Source organism: Perna viridis, chromosome 15, assembly GCF_037379345.1.
Source record: "Perna viridis isolate PV_CMFRI_1.1 ecotype Kerala chromosome 15, ASM3737934v1, whole genome shotgun sequence".
In the NCBI taxonomy this organism is placed as follows: Eukaryota; Metazoa; Mollusca; class Bivalvia; order Mytilida; family Mytilidae; genus Perna; species Perna viridis.
The window spans coordinates 15,149,655-15,170,616 of record NC_142459.1 but is presented as its reverse complement, the minus strand read 5'-3'; the positions used below and the strand labels follow the sequence as shown (position 1 = coordinate 15,170,616).

General features: G+C 35.2%; 1 protein-coding gene across 1 annotated transcript in view; it reads right to left on the bottom strand.

Moving 5' to 3' along the window:
* The window catches only part of LOC148597101 (organic cation transporter protein-like), a 29,064-nt gene extending 8,418 nt beyond the window's left edge, over positions 1–20,646 (bottom strand). The window contains exons 1-8 of the mRNA XM_088563383.1: positions 19,907–20,646; positions 10,556–10,802; positions 8,560–8,663; positions 7,923–8,077; positions 6,958–7,126; positions 5,133–5,345; positions 3,644–3,870; positions 2,614–2,795 (exon numbers count right to left, since the gene is read on the bottom strand). Of these exons, the coding sequence (XP_088419509.1) occupies positions 2,614–2,795; positions 3,644–3,870; positions 5,133–5,345; positions 6,958–7,126; positions 7,923–8,077; positions 8,560–8,663; positions 10,556–10,802; positions 19,907–20,049 (1,440 nt within the window). The 5' untranslated portion in view covers positions 20,050–20,646. The remainder of the gene's footprint in view (positions 1–2,613; positions 2,796–3,643; positions 3,871–5,132; positions 5,346–6,957; positions 7,127–7,922; positions 8,078–8,559; positions 8,664–10,555; positions 10,803–19,906) is intronic.
* Positions 20,647–20,962: the final 316 nt, after the last annotated feature.

The window sequence follows — 20,962 nt, the reverse complement described above, 5'->3', positions numbered from 1 at the left end:
TAACTGAGAGGCTGATTTTGCAGTTTGTTATCCCGAGAAAATCATGGTCGTCCCGAGGCGAAGCCGAGGGTGACAACGTAGTTACCAGGGGTGACAAACTCTCTTGCACCTTCTAAGCTATATGTTATTTTTTATTATACTGAATGTACCTTTGTCATTCTTTTTAAATTTCAAAACCTGAAATTATTTTGCATGTCTTTTTTTCCCTTCATTTAAATTGTTTTATTTTCTTCCAAGATTCTGAATCTGACTGTAACTGTCACAGTAGGTCTTTCAAATGCAGAATTAACAACAAAAGAAAAACAACCAAAACAAAACACAAACAAAACACAAAACCAAGAATTCAGTGGGGGAGGGGGGTGGTATTTTGAAATAATTTCCAAAATTACTTTTTACTCAGTTATGAACAGAAAAAAACCATGCTTCAATATTTTCCCCATAATTTATTATTGTAGATTTCCAAATAAAATTCTTGAACTTCAGCTGCTGCTGAAAAAACAACCATTATTTTTGCGTTTGTGTGATTTATTGGTTAACTCAACAAAATCCCAGCAAACCTCCATCTGATCTATTGAAGTTTAAATAAATTATCAAAAGTGGCGCCCATTTCAAAGACGTCTATGTTATTTGATCTGAACTACTTGGACTTTTTCAACAATGCTGTGGAAATAATTATAAAAACCTGCTTTCTTTACCGAACTTTCTCCAACTGGCGAAAATAGATAAACGACATGAATTATACTTCTTATTCAAAAGGGTAATTAGTACGTCCCGCAATTAAGGCCAATGCCAATGTCTGCTGAATTTCATTTATTGATCGATGTTATATCAGTTACTGATACGGACGTTGCACGTATTGGGTATATCAAACGCATTACGGACTTAGATTGCAAACCGGTACATAATATTCACCGGAACTAGTTTATCTTTTCACGAGACGGTAATACACAATACGTACTATCTTTTAAATAATATAACACACACAGTAGAATTTGTTCTTTTTACTTATAATTTTCTACATTTCATTCAGGCAATAACACACGGCACGCAGTTTTAATTTTCGGTACAGTTTTTTCGAACGCCATTAAGCTATCAGTATTTGGCAAATCGGGAAACAGATCTGTGATCAAGTGGTTTACGTTTCCATGGAAGAGCGTCTTTAAGGTCAGAGGGTAAAAAGCGAAACTATACCGACTTCGTCGGAAAACAACTATCACCCTCACAGACATGTGACATCTGAGCAGAATATTAATAATACCATCGCATTGGACCAATCGAAAGTCAGCAAATGGACATGAAGTAGTATAAGATCATTTATATAACAAAATTCAAAATCCCTATAACACCTTGTATAGCACAGCCCCGTGCGGGTCCGTGAGTCAAACGAATAGGCCAACAGCAGTGGGGGCTAGGATGCTCTTCCTACAGTGCAACTGAGTTGTGTGATTCAGGTGGTTGAATGGGGTAACCCTGGCATGTTTGCTGGGGTCGTCAAAACCATAGTGACGCAACGTGTTCCTTGCACGTTACAGAATCCTGTTGTGGTATTCTATCGGAGTAGGAACCTTTGCGCTTCGCCGCTGTAGGCTAAATTGCCCGCCTCAACACTCCTCTCCCTATTTCCAGTGGCAATTGAAACCCATCGCCCTGTCGTCCTTGTTTCTTATCTCATTTCTCATTTCATCATCATTTCATGTTCATTTTATCATCGATTTCATGTTTGTTGCCTGGATATACAGCGTATGGAACAAACCCAAATTTGCAATACTTATTTTTGTATTTGTAAAGTCAAGACTGTTACATGTGTAAAACCCAGTTGTATACACATTTTACAGTGATGCGCAATGTCAGTTTGTAACACATCTGCTTCTGCTATTTCAGAGGCGGATCCAAGGGGGGTGCAAGAGGTTAGCGCCCCTCCTTTTTATCGCAAAGTTTGTTATTTTAATTTGTTTGTTTGTTTGTTTGTTGGGGTTTAACGTCCGAGCAGCAATATTTCAGCTATAGTCAGACGATGAACATGAAATTGATGACAAAATGAACATAAAATAATGATGAAATGAAAAAGGGATGGGACACAAGGACAATAGGGTCGACAAATTTTGATTGCCACTGGAAATAGGGAGAGGTGGGTAGGGTCGGGCAATTTAGCCTCCTATGGCGGAGCCCTATGGTTCCTACTCCGGGAGAATACAACAGTAGGGTTCTTTAACGTGCGAAGAACGTGGCATCTTTCCCAACACGGTGCACCACTATGGTTTGCGGTCAGGTTTTCGGTATTATAGCCTGACAACCCCAGCATGTAACACGCCAGGGGTACCCCATTCCACCACCTGGGGCATACACCCCAGTTGCTCTGTGGGCAAAGCGCCCTAGCCCCCGGCTAGGGTTCTGAGCACTATTTAGTCGCCTTTTACGACAAGCTTAGCGCTGCTGCAGGCCTATTTTTTTAACACCCGGACCTGCAAGGGGCTTATTTTAACTTGTAAAATTGGCAAAAATGACACATAATGCCCTGGCAACCCTAGTTTTTAAAGTATCTGGATATACCCCTGCATTTTGTTTTTGTCGTTGACGTTTGACTTTTCCTGAAATGAATTTTGTAATACATACGGTGTCAGCAATAAAAGGAGAGATCATGCCACCGACACGTGCCCAGAGCGAACTGGAGCCCATCCCAGCATTCCGTATTGCAGTTGGAAATATCTCAGCGGAAATTACGTAAATTGTAGCAAACGCCGCCGTTGCAAACAACTTCCCAAGCATGGCCAAAGCCGTTGTTAGAACTTGCAAATCTGTGAAAAGATAAAAAAAATCACCTTGTAAAAATATTTCAGCTTAGATTATGAGTTGCGTGATTCGGAAGACATTCGAGGTATATGTATGTGGGTACTGGCCTGAATTTCCCTTGCTCTCAGTATTTTAGTCCGGTACTTTAAAACGTTACTGACATACAGGTTCGCCTGTCAAAACGTCAATATTACAAGTAAAATATATGACAAAATGTCTACATTTTTACACATATATACATTCGTATTAGTAAAATATAGAACGTACAAGTAGATCAGAAATCATATACATTTTCCTTCTTTGACTCAGCCTTGCCGTTAAGATTATATTCATGTAATTTGCTTTGATATCTGAAAACTTATCAAACTCGTTTTTTCCTCCAAAACCAGACATTAAATAGTTACATGTACTTAATAATATACATGCTGTGGGATCCAGGCATTGGGGTCAAGGGGAGCAATGCAGGTGGGTAAACCTCTCTATTATGTTGGGAAATTTTGTTTATTTTTGATTAATGATTGCCTGGAAGACATTACCCGTTTTGTTATTAAGGAGGTAGATCTAGGGTAAGGTCACAACTCTTACAAATCATTGGAACGTTCACATTTAAAATTTGATATCAACCTCATCTAAGCATCAATGTAACTTGGATTGATTTCATTCTGTTTCAAATGAAAGCTTCACAGGCTTTTGTGAAATTGGATATGATACAAACATATCACTGATTTCAAGAGTTATTTCCCTAACACTAGGTCTACCTCCTTAATTTTTTGATTAAAACACCTCCTCTTTTACAAAATTTAAGATCCACCATTGACACTTGTATGAAAGTTGCGCAACTTCCTGAACTCACCTTTGCCGCCAAAATTTACAGTAAAAATTGTACTGAGACAAGATAAGCCTCCTACTGCCATGAAAATAAAATGGCTCTTCTTCCTACCAAGGCGGTCAAGCATCAGTAATGGAAGTAAATGACCCGGAAACTCTACTAATACTACAATTAGGTAGTTTATGTAATAATCTCCGTATAATAACCCTGTGTTTAGTGTCAAACCATAAAACACCATACTGGCAACCATCCTATAAATAGTAAAAATGTTAATTGCTGTGGAGTTCCTGCTTCCAAAATGTCTATTGAACTACGTCTGTTTCTTCCTCTTTACGGACATGTACTGCATCGGACAGCTTGGGGGGGGGGGTGTACTTTAACAAGCAGAAATTGCCGTTTATTTTTCCGGGTTACCTTCGTGTATTTTAATATAGTTTGGTGCTCTCTCACTAAATTTTAATACATGTACTTGCGTTTTTGTCTTTTGTCTAAAAGTTGTCAATATTTGATATTGAAAGAGTTTTTATACACCTGCATTGTCCATTAGGAAACAACTACTTTATTTCTATTTGGGGGAGGGGCCTAGGATCAAATTATAAGTCCTGGATGTTTTACCAATATATTTTCTAATTGCCTTTTCATTTTTAGTCAAGCATGTCATAGATTTACCCTATTATTCATATAGAATATTTTTAAACATATCGGATGTAGCTCCCAGAAATATCAATGATAACGTAGATTTAAGCTAAAATCAATTTTATTTTTGAAGTGAGAAAATACGGCAAGATCGAATTGCGAAAATAACACATCATCTTGTAAAATTAATCGAATGAAAACATGCATAATGTATGAAGATTCCATGATTAACTGATTTTTCAATAAATCTCCAGCTTGGAGATGCTATTTTTCTCATTTTTTTTAAAAAGAAAATAGGTATTAAAAGGTAGTTAAGAGCCATCCCGAAAAGGCTTACGTAAAGGCGTATAATATTTACCACAGAAGAGTTATAATTGTTTGTGGAGTATATTGTAAACGTATCAATTTTTGCTATTTTCGCGGTGGACAGCAAACTGCGAAAAATAGTACCCGCAAAATGGATTTTTTAACATTAAATAAAGCTGATAATTTTTTGAAACCGCAAAGTTGATACCACTAAATATCTTCTTTTAACAGAATCAGCGAAAAATAGCAGCCGCGAAAATTAATACGTTACACTACCCCGGACTTGTCTTTTTATGATCAACTCGGTGGGTGTTTCTAGAAAAGCAGACGACACTTACTCTACCGGTGTACCTGGTCCATGCTCTCAGTTTTTAGTGGAGTCCGAGTTACTCATATGCTTTTGTTACTCTGTATTTATGATTTTAGTTACGTTATGTTCTTTGTTGTGTATGTCTGTTTTCCTTGTCTGCTCTTTGTTCCTGGATTACATTCTTTTGATTACCATTATAACCTTGGTTCTCTTGACTACTCAATTAAACCAATCGATTTTGTCTAGTAAGGTCTCACGTACCAATTATAGAAAATGACGAGCGTGCGACAACCAAGTGTCCAGTCAGTGAATAGTAACCAGACTTTTCCAGCTTCCTTCTTCTCTGGTCCTAACTCCTTCAACTGTTTATCATTAAATGTTCTTTTATTAGTTTTTGCTGCCTTTTGTAAAAGTACCTTAGCTTCATCAAAATTCCCTTTACTGCACAGCCATCTTGCAGACTCGGGTAGAAAACTTAAAATAAAAAAAAAATAATACTGCACTCTGCTTTATGTGCATGTACCTTTTAAATCAAGTTCTATAATCACAGGCAAATATTTTTTCACACGAAATTCATGTTAATCGATCTTGACGTGAAATTCATGTGAACTTCATATATAATTAACGTGATTTTCATGTGAAATTATCTTAAAAAGACTTTCACGTGACAAGTTCACGTGAATCTCACGTGAAGGCTCGAAACACCAGAATTCCGTAACAAAGTTTATTTTCTCAATTCAGGTGAAAATCACGTGAAATTCGTGTAAAAATCATGTGAAGTAATTTTGCCTGAAATAAATTGCTGTCATTCTAGGCATCAAGTGTCAGTATATGTAAGAATCGGGCAGTGGGTGAAACATGATATGAAAACACCCACCATTTTGACAATTTAATTTGACTATTTTCACCTTCAGAATCAGGGAAAACAGACAAGATTTTTTATATCCAATGCTGGCCCATTAAGTTACAATTTCAGTAAAATGCACTGAAAATAAACATTTCAAGGGCAGATAACTCTGTCAAATACCTCATTACTGAACAAAACTAGCGATGCAGTGATCAAATAATTTTTTTTTTTTTCAAAAAGAGAAGGTATCCTTGAGTGATATTTTATTGCCAGATCGCTGGGGTTATGACTTGCATGTTTCTGATATTTTCCATTTTGCCTGATTCTTACAAACATATCCACTTGAATACATGTACCACGTGCTGTGTGGAAAAGCATTGATCCAGACTTTACCAAAATGTTCTTGGCGTGACTTTGTCGGGATCGAAATAACGATCTCCAGAGGAACATATAGTTACCGCGTAAAGGAATTTTAGATCATGAAAGATGATTTTATTAATACTTCACGAGCTGACCAAGCGAGCATAAATTTTACAATATCTGCAAATTATACGTCAACATTCGACGCCCAAGTAACAGTATTTAATTGTTTCAACTTGTACACGTTAAAAGTAAAATATATGGAAAAAGTGACATTTATTGCTTCAACTGCTTTACTACAAACTTTTTTTTTTCATTTTATCAGCAAAATTCAGTAGAATCAAAACTGAACAAATTTGGCAGCTAATGCAGCTTTAAAAGATAATGTTGGCCAAGAACGCGTGAAGATTTATTTCGTGCTCGGATTATGTGTAACGCACTCGTTAAATGTTGGCGTACACCGGCACTCGTGATCATAATTTAGTTCTTCACTCTATACAATAGACCCTTTTGTGGTAAGTTGATAAGCATGCTAAATACAGACTTCCGCGAGGTCGGGCTTGGGTAGGAGAAAAGAATTTTTCCTCGCGGAAATAAATATTGAGCATGCTCTGCGCATGCTCATCGACCATCCCACAGTTGGCACAAAAGGGTCTATTAATCATTCGTTTCTTCCAATAATGTGTGACATGTAATCATTTTGAAATTTTGAAAAACATGCCTTGAAAGATGAGTCATATGACTTCAATTTACAGTACCTCTTAACAAAACTCTATGCTTCACATGGACAGATATAATATATATAAATAATTTATAAAACTTCGGCGATTCAATACAGAAAGAGCAACTAATCTCAACAGTATCCGGAGCTATTCTTACCTCCAGATAAAAATATACAGCCCTACTGGTGCTGCCATGGCTATTATAATCATATTCCATCTTCTGATAAAATAGCCCCAAAGCAGCATATACAGCTCTCCCGTCGGACCGACTAACGATATTATTAGTCCAACTAGGGTACGTTTGTTTGGTCCTACCCATTCCATGCCTGAAAATTAGAGAAAATGTGTAGAGATGTCGACAACATGTTTTGTCAAAGGCTACTTTTTTTCAAATACAAATAAATGTGATTAGCGTCTGCTACGTAAATGACGCTGTTTGGGTATTATACATTGTAGTCATGTCTGACAGACATTTGGTGACGTTGGAACTGAATCTCTTATCTGAAGAGTTAACATAGACATTTAAACGCATGCAGGTTGATAAATCGAACTCATTTTCAAAGCCGTATAAATCGAACACTTTAGGGTAACATGTAGATTAAATATTTTGATAAAAAAAAGGTTAAACTGTACATTTCTTATCTAAAACGAAATACTGAATGCAGTTATAAATATTAGTACATAAATTGATATAATAGTTGTTTATTACGGTCTCGACATATTCCCCAGCTGAGCTTTATTTATTTTATATACTATAATGTATCTATGACAACAATGCTGGTCAGTAAGTTCTAGAAAGCCCATGCAACATTTCGATGACGTGTAAGCTTATGCTTTGAAACCAACCATTTGACTGGTTGATTCTCATTGGCCAACTCAAGATACCTTTGTTATTAACGTCGATTGGTCTCTAGTCTGCGATTAAAATATAATCCAATAAAAAACGCTACATGTGATAAATTCTTAATTTCATCTGAAATCCATTAGAAAACATATAAATGGAAGTACATATATGTAATTATCATAGGCTTGCTTAACAAACTTCTTGAAAATGTACGCTTTTCCATAAACGAAAGTTCATGGAGCGTAATCTTGAATAAAATATAAATATTCCGTAAATACCCATGACATAGATTGTCATAAACATTCCAACGTTGAAAAATCCAGTAAAAAAGCGTAGTAAAACGTACATCGTATAGCTCTGGGACCAGGCTAAAGCGAGTCCTGCTCCAAACAGGCACAATATAGATAAACCCAATGTCTTTTTCCTTCCAATACTGAAATTTGACAAATTTAAACATCACAGAAACTTATTTTTATACATGTAAATATCTACAGCTACACTAAAAATAAACTCGGATGCAGAAACGATAATTTCTTCTTGAAAAATTGCCGGAATTAAAATCATATGCGACTCAGAGTAGTTCTTTCCACCAGGTGGCTATAAAAATATCACTAAAAATAAAAAAGGAACAATAACTCTGTCAAGAATTTTGGCGCGAAGCGAAGAGCTAGGAAAAAAAGTAATTGTAAAAATTCAAACTAGTAAAATTACAATTTTAGAATCGGATCGGTCAAATTCGGGACAGATTCTTTCGCCTAGTGCCTCCGAGGTTTTTCTTTTGTGGCGGAAGAATATTGATTGCTCTTGGATCTTTTGGTTACATAATTCAAACCCTTGTAACTCAAAAAAAAAGCGAAATATTCAGGTATAAAATCTGTGGATAAAATAATTTAAACAACGTTCTGACAAACGTACTTATCTGATATGAGCCCACACAAGAAGGATCCCGCCAATACACCGCCGAAAAATATTGTTTTGGAAAGTGATATCCTATATTTGTTACTGCATACTAAGTTCTCCTGCAAAAAATAACAAAGTTTATATTACACTGTACATGTGTATGCCGTGGAACCAGTCGTACTTACACAACACTGAATTTTTGCAATATCAGGAAAATTGATGATCCGTATAGTCTACCTGGTTCATGCTCCCAGTTTTTAGTGGACTCCGAGTTGCTCATTTGCTTTTGTTACTTTGTATGTATGATTTTAGTTACTTTATGTTCTTTGTTGTGTATGTCTGTTTTCCATGTCTGGTCTTTGTCCCTGGATTGCATTCTTTTGATTACCGCTATAACCTTGGTTCCCTTGATTACTCTTTTCTACCATACATGTACACGTGACATTCTAGTCCAAACCGTCATCAAATTTCAATTCAAAACTTAATTACAGATATATGATTATACAGGCCTTGAAAGGAAAAATTCAAATGAAAATAGGGGATTGAGATTTCGAATGTGGAATGAGGATTGGAATGGGTGTTTCTAGTTAATGGGGGATGGGGATTTTGAATAGGGGTTAGGCTTTCTAATGGTGATGGGGCATAGGGAATTCAATTTGAAAGATGGGAGTCTTAAATTTGGTGATTTTGAGTTCTGTTAAAATTTGTTTCCATCTATCATTTGTTGCCATTGTCATAGAGTACAAGTAATATGTAACTGTTTAAAATAAATGTACCGGGATTCTACGTCTAGAATGTGGAATTTGGACGGTAGTGGATTGGTACATGTCAAACCATTCCAAAAAGATATATTGCGATTAAATTCGTGGGTATACCGATCTGATTCCTCCATATTAAAAAGAAACTTTTGCAAATGTTTCAACCATGCAAAACTAAAAGTTTTTATTTTAGTTGCGATCATAGTTTGACAGGAACACCACTTCCTGTAGTAGCCGACCTTTTTTTTTTTTTTTGGATGATAGCAATCTTCTGTGCATACATGACATGTATATACATTGTACGTTCGTTCAATGAAGCCTGATAATCAAAACTAAATCCCTATTTTAATTTTTCTTGAATCTTGAAAACATAGCTTTAAACGTATTTATTGGAATGGGCGCCAGGCTGAGCCCATTCGAGCCTTCTCCATTGAACAAAGTACTATAAAACAGAATATCTAAATACATATCTGAATTCAAAATAGAATTAATGAGAAAAATAATGAGAATAAATGACCAGCATATCTTTAAAAGTAAAAATGATACATGCATAGTCAGAAAATATTTCAGTATAAGACAAAAAATAAATAACTGTGCATGTATATACAAATATATACCGTATGTATTTGGAGAGCTTATCACTCGGGGAAAGTTACTAGTATACTTCTTTTGTAAGAGATTTGGATGACATTGGAACCTTTTACAGCTTCCTTAATGGTATTGGTTTTACTCAACAGTTAAGACCATGTGGTTACTTGTAGAAGTTCAATTGTTCGTTATTTGGCCATTGGTGGATGACTGTCTCATCGGTAATCATATCACATCTCCTATTTTGCATATATGTACAAGGGCAGACAAGATATGTTCATATCACACAAAAGCATACATGTACATAATTCCGAAGTACATATGGTGAATAAATAATGTAAAAGCTTGATTCACGTCCGAAACACATTCCACACAAACCCAAATGACTTTTGACGTACATATACCAAATCTCTAATAAAATCATTTAAATATGGATTGATACTAGTTATACCAGACTCTTCCACACTGGTTTGTCTTGTCTGTCTTACGTCGCAGGAAACTAATGAATTTACATATCAGCATTACTTTCTTCGAAGAACATCAAAGGTATGAACTTATGAGACTTCCGAGTGTACGATCGGAACATTCTAATGACTTTACATCTTTCCTTACCCCTTCGGTATGCATCGGAGCTCTACGCTTATAACTGTGTAATAGTTGCTTACCTTCATAACAAAAGTGTAATCAAACAGATGATTACTGTAGACCCAGGCTGAACACTTCGTTTTTGACACATTCAAGGGATGACTGTTATTGTCAAATTGTGTATCGGACTGATTCAGATGATAAATGTTACACTGGTCGTAAGTGTGGCTTGAGTCCGAAAGCTTAGGTATATATTTGTTGACAAGTGTTTGGTGTTCCGGGCTTTGAATTGCATATGTGTCATTTTCAAGTTCAGGAATTTGACATCTGAAAAAAACGGGGAAAGTGTACCAATTAATAAGTAGTGAACTTATTTAAATAATGCATGAAATATGGACGGAGCGTTAGCTACGTCCTACATGTATATGTACATGTATAATGTAAGTTGCTAAAAATAATCTTACGGAAGTGGCGAAATTTGTCGACACGGAAGTAGAGCGGAGGCGCTGTTTTGTCTTTTTATACGTCGACGGATACAATTTATATTAATTTTCTTCATTTATTTAAGTCTGCTTAATTTGTTAATTTACAAACAATTTGAAAACTATAACAGCGACAGTTAGAAAGGAAACCCAAATATAATGTGTACAGCTTAAAGGTAGTTTGAGGGCACACATGTACATGTAGGCATACCAAAAATAATATTAAGAATCCAAATGTAAATGCCACATACAATGTAAGAATGCAACACAAAAAGAAAGCAGAAAACATAAAATATTTTTGGTACCAGAACTCTACATCATACGGACAGTTCTTTCGTTTCAGAGGCGGATCCGAAGAGGAGGGGTGCCAGTTGGGGTTCCTCAGAAAAAAGGGGTGCTAGGACATAATTTGTCATTTTTCATATGAAAATGACAAATTTTCCAAATACAAAAAAAGGGGTGCTAACCCTCTGCACCCTCCCCCGGATCCGCCACTGCGTTGGACACAAACTTCTTGTATTTTTTTTTTTTCATGTTGACTTCTTGGCTAATAATACTCTTTAAAATGACCTTTTTTTAACGCTTGGTTATATATTTGCCGATATTAACATCAAAAGAAATGTGTCAAACAAGTACTTTATCATTTTATTTGTTCCCTTGTTTCATTCATGTTCAATTTAAGGTAAGACGAATTGTTTTTGGTACAGCCCCATGCAGGTCCGGGTGTTAAAAGAATAGGCCTGCAGCAGCGCTAAGCTTGTCGTAAAAGGCGACTACATAGTGCTCAGAACCCTAGCCGGGGGCTAGGGCGCTTTGCCCACAGAGCAACTGGGATGTGTGCCCCAGGTGGTGGAATGGGGTACCCCTGGCGTGTTACATGCTGGGGTTGTCAGGTTATAATACGGAAAACCTGACCGCAAACCATAGTGGTGCACTGTGTTGGGAAAGATGCCACGTTCTTCGCACGTTAAAGAACCTTACTGTGGTATACTCCCGGAGTAGGAGCCATAGGGCTCCGCCACAGGAGGCTAAATTGCCAGACCCTACCCACCTCTCCCTATTTCCAGTGGCAATCAAAATTGTTCGACCCCATTGTCCTTGTGTCCCATCCCTTTTTCATTTCATCATTTCATGTTTATTTTATCATCAATTTCACGTTCATCGTCTGAATATAGCTGAAATATTGCTGCTCAGACGGTAAACCCCAACAAACAAACAAACACATTTTTGGTACATTACACATGAAGGAACATGTTAAAGCACTACAATGAAACCAGTCTAAACCAAACCACTGCTGTGTTTTAAAATTGGTTCTGTTAACCCAGGTGTTCTGTTAAGCCAAGGGTTCTGTTAACCCATGTGTTCTGTTTACCACATGTTCTGTTAACCCATGTGTTCTGTTTACCCAGGTGATCTGTTACCCCAGGTTTAAAATACATTTAAACTGATATAAAAGGTCTGTAAAAAGTGTATAGCTACACGTAAGACAGGTTTCGCTTTGTCTGGTTTCGGTTTAAACAGATTGCACTGTAGAAGGTTAGATGAGTAATTTTGGTCCATACATGTACATGTAGCAGATGATACAATACTACAAGTAATACTCCAGCTAAAAATCATGCAATATGAGAAACATGGTTTGGAAAGCCTACTCATTCTATGTGTGATATTTTGTTCAAAATGCTATTGTAAACAATATTTAATATGACATTATGGGTTTTTACTTAACCCCGTGTCTAAGGAGATATTTATTATATAGAATGAATCGTAGAATTCAAAATTAAGGGAGATAACTCTGCAAATGACAAAAGAAACGATAGAGTTGTCGATGTGAATCATCTATCTTATAAGCCCAGGCAGGTTGAAATAAATGATTATAAATTTTATCATACAGATTTACAAAGCAACTTGACAACAAATATAAAACTGGATTGACTCTTTGAGGGTGTTTATATATATAAAAATTCATGAGCATAAAACTCACAAAGTTCAAGATCAAAACAGATTCAGATTTAGAAAACATTTTTGAATGTTCAACTTATAATGCTGAATTAAGTTTTCAAATATTAATGCTGAATTTTCAAGAAAATTTCTTGTATTTTCAAGACAACCATAAAAAGTAAATATGGGAGACCTTTATATCGGCTTTCGTAAAAATGTAACTTATTCACTTTGTTATCAACTCATAACTCATACTCTGTTACACAGAGTAATATGTAGTTATGTGAGGGAGGATTAATTTGCTGTAATATTTGACAGAGACCATTCATTTAATAAAAATCAATTTTCTAACATTTATTTGAAACATTACAGCCATTTCCTCTTGTATTTATTTTAACGATCATATCGTTTACTATAATGTCACCAAAACACCAGCTAAACTAAGAAAAGGAGTGAGTAGTGGTACCACACTCATATAGTTTCTTTTTTATAAATCTTCAGCATCCATAGATATACTTATAATCAACATAAGTATAAGATGACATCAAAAAACAATCTGACCACACAGAATAATTTTTTTTCGCGTAGAAGATGACATTTCAAGAATAAGAAACATTATCTACATGTAACTGGGCGAAAAGTTGACTTTAATATTATAATCTTGAAAAATAACAATACAAATTATCACCATAGATTCGAAGTTTAAACTGTCTCCTTTGTAGAAATAACAGAATTCGAACGACTCTACTGTTTGCAGAGTTTTCAAGATTCTGAATGCACATCCTCGTTTTCTACGTTGTCCTGATCGGAACATACATGTACAAGGAAAACATATTTTTTTGTGCACACAAAAAAATAAAGTATGTATTAAATGATTGTAATGTGCACACATGATATTATATGTGCATAATAATGTACAATATATACATGGTATATGATTTTAGGTTTGTTTGCTTTAAAACTTTTTTTTACTTTGTTGATAATGCATCGATATGTTGGTACAATGTATATATAATACAGAACCGGATCCAGACACTTTGAAAAATAGTAGGTGCCAACCGGGGTTCTTCAGAAAAGTAGGGGTGCAAGGACATCATTTACCAGATTTTGGTCAATTCAATACATAAAAATGACAAAACTTTTCTAATAAAAAAGGGGTACCTGCACCGCCGCTCTTGGTCAGCCACTGATATATTGCTGTTGTCTCGACCAACGGGAACATGCGAGACTTTCTATAATCCACGTTGTGCGTCTGCGTTGAAAGATCAAACACTGCCTAAAACTGCATACGTTATTTCCGGAATACGTCACTTTCGACAGAACAATTTTGAGCCATTTAAATAAAAAACATGATTGTACTACGGAGCGTCATCATAAATAAATCGTTGCTGCTCAGTCCCATTAATTTACACTCTTTGAAACGTTCACTTACCCATTTATGCGTTAATCGTGTGTTTACACATCGTTTCTCGTTCGTTTAAACGCAAGATAAACGCACGATAGGAGCGTTCGTTTATTTTTGTACTTTGATTATTTCCTTGATTACACTGTTTTTGATTTTTTGTTTTGTTTTGTTTTGTTTTTTTCTTTGTGCTGTAGTTGATTTATGTATTTTCATCAATTCTATTTTCTATTCTTTCTTTCTACATTATTTGTAGATTTTATAATTTTTCATCGTTTATCGTGCTCTGAGCGTTCGTCTATCGTGCGTTTAAATGCACGTTTTGAGTGTTCGTTTATCTTGCGTTTGGTGAGCGTTTAGCGTGCGTGCGGGTATCGTGTGTGCAGGAAACCTAAACGTCTCAAGGAGTGTAAATAGTTTTTAGTTTAAACATATTTATTCAAGTATATAAGCACAACCAAATACTGTATACACATTTACGTACAAACTCATGGTAGGATTCGGAAAGAGGGTAAGTATCGGACATTCAGACGATGAGTGAATAAAACGTCCTTAAGCTTTAAATTTGTTGCAGCTTTCACAATGTTCGATGTTGGTACGGTAATAATACGTTTAGCAATAAAAAAAGGCTCTTTGCAGTTGTGCTTAAGGTGAAGGGTATTTCCAGATATTTGCCATTGTCACATATCGGTGAATTTGACGAAAACGGAAAGAAAATCAGAGAAAGAAAAAATAACCAGAGATCTTTGACAAAATGTTTCAAGAAAGGAAAATAGTCTATACTTTTAAAGTATCAAAGATGAACATGTATGTGGGATGATTCCGGACTTTTCGAAAGTATTAACAACGCATGTGAACAGTCTGATAATAAATATCCGTTTAGGTAAAATGTCACAATTTAACGACAGAGTTTGCGATTTCCAATTTCACACAAAGAAGGTCAAAGGCCCAACATGCTTTCACGCATATCTGATCTTGCACTTGTCGGGAACCGCTGGATTTCTTTTTTGGTCACACTGCAAGTATGTGAAATTCTGTAAGTGTCAAGCTCGGAGGTAAGTCAGATAAGATGTGAAATCTGTTTTTTTTTCTCTTTGAGGTAGAAACTTTATATCGGTCAATTGAAGTGCCATGACGGCCGTAAAACTTTATCAAATACCTCTGATTTAGATGCTTATTTAGCAGCATTCTTGCATTGCAAATGAAGTCCGTATATAGATCACAGGCACGACAGTAACAGGACTAGTGTCTAATGTATACATGTTGTACTTCTAAAGCTTGTTACCATGGTATACTGCCATTAAGAAAGGGAAAGTGTTTTGGGTTGATAATTGAATTGCCCCTAGAATCGATTGCACACAAACATGATTAGGACCTTTGAATTAAGGTCACAAATGACAATACATCTTGCAGGAATATAATAAAATGGTAAAGAAGGACAGATCGGGTGTCATAAAGTTGGTGGTCGCATAATACCTTGTTATTGATGACTAAATAGGCAAATAAATAAAAACACAGTAAACTTAACTATTTATGCTCAAAAGAATACTGAGCTGCTGAAAGTATTATGTAGTTTTCCTAATGTGATTTCAAATAAATGTGTAAGTAGTGTTCCATTTTCAAAAAGAGCCGTTTCAATTGAACCATTATTCATGCATTGTTTAATGATTTCATGAATTATAAAATATATATCACTCTTTATATACATGTAACTATGAAAGTATAATATACAGTACATTATACTTCCTTGATGTAACTGACATACTCAAGCAATATACATGTTTGTGCTACTTTCTTTTTCCTTTAGTTCTTCCGTAAGGAAATGCTTCAATTTTTCGCAAAATTTGGGTTTGCAGCGTATATTACTAATTTGCGGAAAGGGGCGGGGTTAATTATATGGTGTGGTAGAGGAATGGTGAATATACGTTCTACAAGGGATTCCGTTAAACTCAGTCAGAATATTTACGGGAGACTGTTGCATTCACATCTCGAAACGACTAATTGAGTCTGCAGAGTGACTATCACAAAAGAGTGATACCATACAAGACAAATCGTATTATAATTATTAATCATGATCACATGATACATACATTGTACCCCATAAGCAGATTTAATTTGGGGCAGGAAGCGGTCTCTCTTATGCTCAAGAAGTTTAGATAATTATACAAAAATCTGGAAATCAGTAGAGCCCCCGCCCTAAATGCAGTTGCCCCTCCCAGTCTCTTATATACATTCTCGACCCGCTATTGTACATACGTACTTGCAATTAGAAGAAGTCACAATGGAAAATCACATTAAATTAATTTCGAACCAAACCCATTAAACATTTTCTAACTCTAACGTATGGCTATATACATGTACAATGCATTCCCTTCCAGCAGTTAAACAAGAAATATATGTATGTCCTTGCTTAATACTATAGAACTAGTGCGAGAATGCGATATTAAAACATGTGTTTTAGACATAACGAACTGAACTTTCTGGTACGTGTATAAAATACTGTGATAGTGAAACCTGTCTAAACCTCACCCTCAATAATTCTAAAATCTGTCTAAACCGCACACTGAATAATCCTAATACCTGTCTAAACCGCACAATGAATAATCCTAAAATCTGTCTAAACCGCACGCTGAATAATCCTAATACCTGTCTAAACCGCACCATGAATAATTATAAAACATGCCTAAACTACATCCTGAATAATCCTAATACCTGTCCAGACCACATCCTGGATAATCCTAAACATGTCTAAACCACAACCTGAATAATCCCTAAACCTGTCAAAACCACACCCTGAATAATTTTAAAACCTGTCTAAATCACACCGTAAATAATTCTAAAATCTGTATACACCACACCCTGAATAATCCTTAAACCTGTCTAAATTACATACTTTTCTAATCTTTTATATATTTTATCAGTTAACATGAAGTTTGAACCTTTATTAACCGATCACCTGTCTAAAGCGACCCAACATTAAAATCAAAGAGAAGTTAGGTGTAGACAGGTTTCATTCTGCTCAGTAATGAAAAAAAAAAAAGAATTTTTCACCATGCAATCAGAGTTCACCAGAGTGAGTAGGACGTACACAGTTTCCGATCTTCTCTATTCAATCGTTTTAAACCTGTTATTTCTTGTTTAACATATAAACATGTTTTGCGATCTTATTTTTATTATACTTTTATTATCATCTTGTTACGTGGATATATGCTTTTTGTCATTTGTACCACATGACCTGCAGGTTTAATCACGTGACTTGGACAATTCAATTTTTTTTATGCGCATTATAACGCGTCATTCTAAGGATGCGTTTTTGGTACATACAAATAGTCGAAATTTCGAGTTTTTAAAATTTGAAATTTGACCTAGAAAGTCATAATTTTGAGTTTTTAAAGAAGACATTTGAAATTGAAATATCAAGATTGATCACTATACTTACGACCTGAAAAAGCAATCATACCCAGTTTGCATGTAAAACTATGAGCTTAAAATATACCATTTATATATGCAGATCCCTAAGAATCAGAGCAGGAATTTGTATTTTTTATTTATTTATTTATTGTTTTTTCTTTTTCTTTTTTTTTTGTTTGTTTTTGTTTGTGTTTTGTTTATGTTTTTTGTTCTGTTTCTTTTGATTCACACTTTAAAACTGTTAGGTGGAAATAAAAATATTTATATTCATAAGGTCTTAAAAATTCGAAAAGATGGCTGTTTTGAATTTTCGACTTTGCACAGCAAGTTTTAGTTGTTCCCTCCGCGGAATCGAACTCGTGCTGCTGTGACATATATGGCAACATCGCCTGCACTAATTCCAGCACCCAAAACCAGCTTTATATATATGTCAGTTCTTTGGCATTGATTTTAAATTGAAATGTGAAATATTGGAACGTACATTCAGATTATCAAATCCACATCCGGTTCGGTGCTTGATTTTTTGCCGATAGTTTCTTCCCTTTGCGATCAACTACACAAACAATAATTTTAATATACATGTATATTCATGTCTATGTGAATATTCTTTGTAATGATAAACAAAGCATTTAAATACATGTATAGCAAGCAGTCAAACAAATGTATATCAAATTTGAACGTTTACTGTGTATCTAGCAGGGGCAAAGCCGTACTAAAAAGGATGGACACGTTCAACGGTTCTCAAAACCTTACAATCCACTATATATTCAATTTTGGTCCCTAAATAGGTAAAAACAACTCCCACCCACCACTCCAATCTGGTTGCCGTCTATCAATAACATGTAAAACTCGTTTAAAACCTGTTGTTTCTCTTAAACGTTAGATGCATGTTTTGCAATCTTATTTCTATTAGATATTTATTATCTTCTCGTGGATATATGATTTTTGTCAAGTGTACCACATGACCTGTAGTTTTAGTCATGTGACTAGGGGAATTTACGTAGTTACTTACAAATTGGCGAAATTTCCAGCTAGTTTGTAATTCCTCTGTAAAACAGAGGCAACTGAAAGTTATAGAGAACAAAGCAAAGGAGGCAAAACTAAAAAAAAAACAAACCAAAACCAACAACAAATAAAAAACTATTCTAATTCTCGGGGGGGGGGGGGGATTCAATGCAGAATGACAATACTTTTTTCCGACGCAGTCGTTGTAGCTTAGTTTTTTACCCTTTGAACTTAAGGATGCTCTTCTATGGAAACGCAAGTCACCTGATCGCAATTTCCGATTGGCCAAATACTGATAACTAAATGGCGTTGGAAAAAACTGTATCGAAAATTTGAAATTGCCTGTCATGTTTGATTTTCTTGAAAGAAATGTAGAAACTTAGAACTAAAAAGAAAAAAGATCTACCATGTCTGCAATTCTTTTAAAGATAGTACTTGTTTATTTCTTGATGTACAAGAAAGCATGTACAACTAAACTAACATATCATATCTAAATTGAGTATCCATGGCTTTTGACGTTTTAATGGTAAATACATGTTTGTATATATGGATACATGTAGTAACAATGGTCCATTTTAAAAATTGTATTAAATAAAGGATCGTTGTTAAAATATAATATAGTATTATTGTAATACTGAATAGGCTTCAGAAACTGCCAAACACGCGTAGCTTTGTACAGTGCAGGGGGCGGATTTAGGCGGAGCGTTTTTGACGCGCGCACTCTATACAGAGAACAAATCATCGGTTGAAAAGTGAAAACAAAACACATATTGATTTTAGTACACATTAAAGTAGAAAGTAGAAAAAATATGTATAAATATCCTTATTATAGTCGTTCAAAAAGGTTAATGATTTTTTTTTAAAAAGGTCTAAAAATAGGGTGCTTTTCTCGGCAAACTTAGTTATGGGTTCAAATAGATTAGTAAGAAATTTCTAGCATTGAAAATTGTGAAAAATATATTACTTAAGAATCGTATCAAAGAAAAGGCGTCTCAAGCGTACGACCCCTAAAACTGGAAAACATGTTTGAATGAATTATGATTGATTTTTCACCAATCCATAGGCTTTTAATTCTGTTCACGTCTCCTCTAACATAAAATTCTGCATCCCATGCCGCAATGATAATATTGTAGTTACAAATATTGTAATATATTTATAGCAACAAGTCAATGTTTCAATGTTAAAATGCCTACCTGTGTTCTGGCATCGCTAATACAAAGACGGACAGGACCATGAAAGGTGCTGTTAAAACCCATCCAATTATCAACAACACATAATTCCTTTTTTGGAAGGCCCCAAATTCTCCAATGTCAATAAGAATTTCGTCAAACTTCATTTTTTTTGTAATAAAACGACACAAACGAAGTATATAATTAACTTTTTGCCAACTTTTTTTTTCAATTCCGGACTTCTTTAGTGTTGACGAAGTAGATCCGTGATAAACATTAAGTCAATTTATGATGAGCAGTCCAGCTTCTCTATTTGTGTGAGAGTCTTGTACTGTATTCCATATCGGCGAGGATAACACAACCTTTTTGGGTTAACTTAATTACACTTCTAAATCTTGTACCACTGCGGTAAAAAGTGATGCATCAGTTCGTAAAATATATGTAAAATACTATTTTATTGCCTGCAAGCATGGACAAACGATGATTTTACTGCATATATTTAAGATCTTTTTCTTAATCGCTACGAAACGAAGATACAATGTCCTTGTTTTCGCAAAAGACTGACCGGTTTAGTTATAGAGGCCGAATTTGTTTTCAGGTCGGATACAGCGATATTTAATTCCTCCGTCGTGAAATGGATCCTGGAGACTACGAAGAGACCTTTTATCTTAATATGTCCTAGGTCAATCAATGTTTAATTTACCTACACCCCTACTCAGATGTCTACCTACTGTTGGACAGTACCCCTGATAAGTTCCGAAATACGTATGTCTCTTCTATCACTTTAGGTTATCTTAAGTTATCAAAAAGATTATTCAGATGTTACATGGCGTTTTAACTTGTCTTGTTTGATGCATCGAAGGTTATACATAGGATGATCGAACGATTGTTGAAACTTTTTCTCATGTTCAATGTAACTATAACTGTATGCGAAGCGGGATATGTGTTTTGTTTTATTTGTAATAAAAATAACAAAACAACGAACGGACGTTTCTGACGAATGGAACATATTCATTGCAAAAAAAATCGAAACACAAATATCATTTTGACGTCTAGTTAAAGAAAAACATACAATGAAAA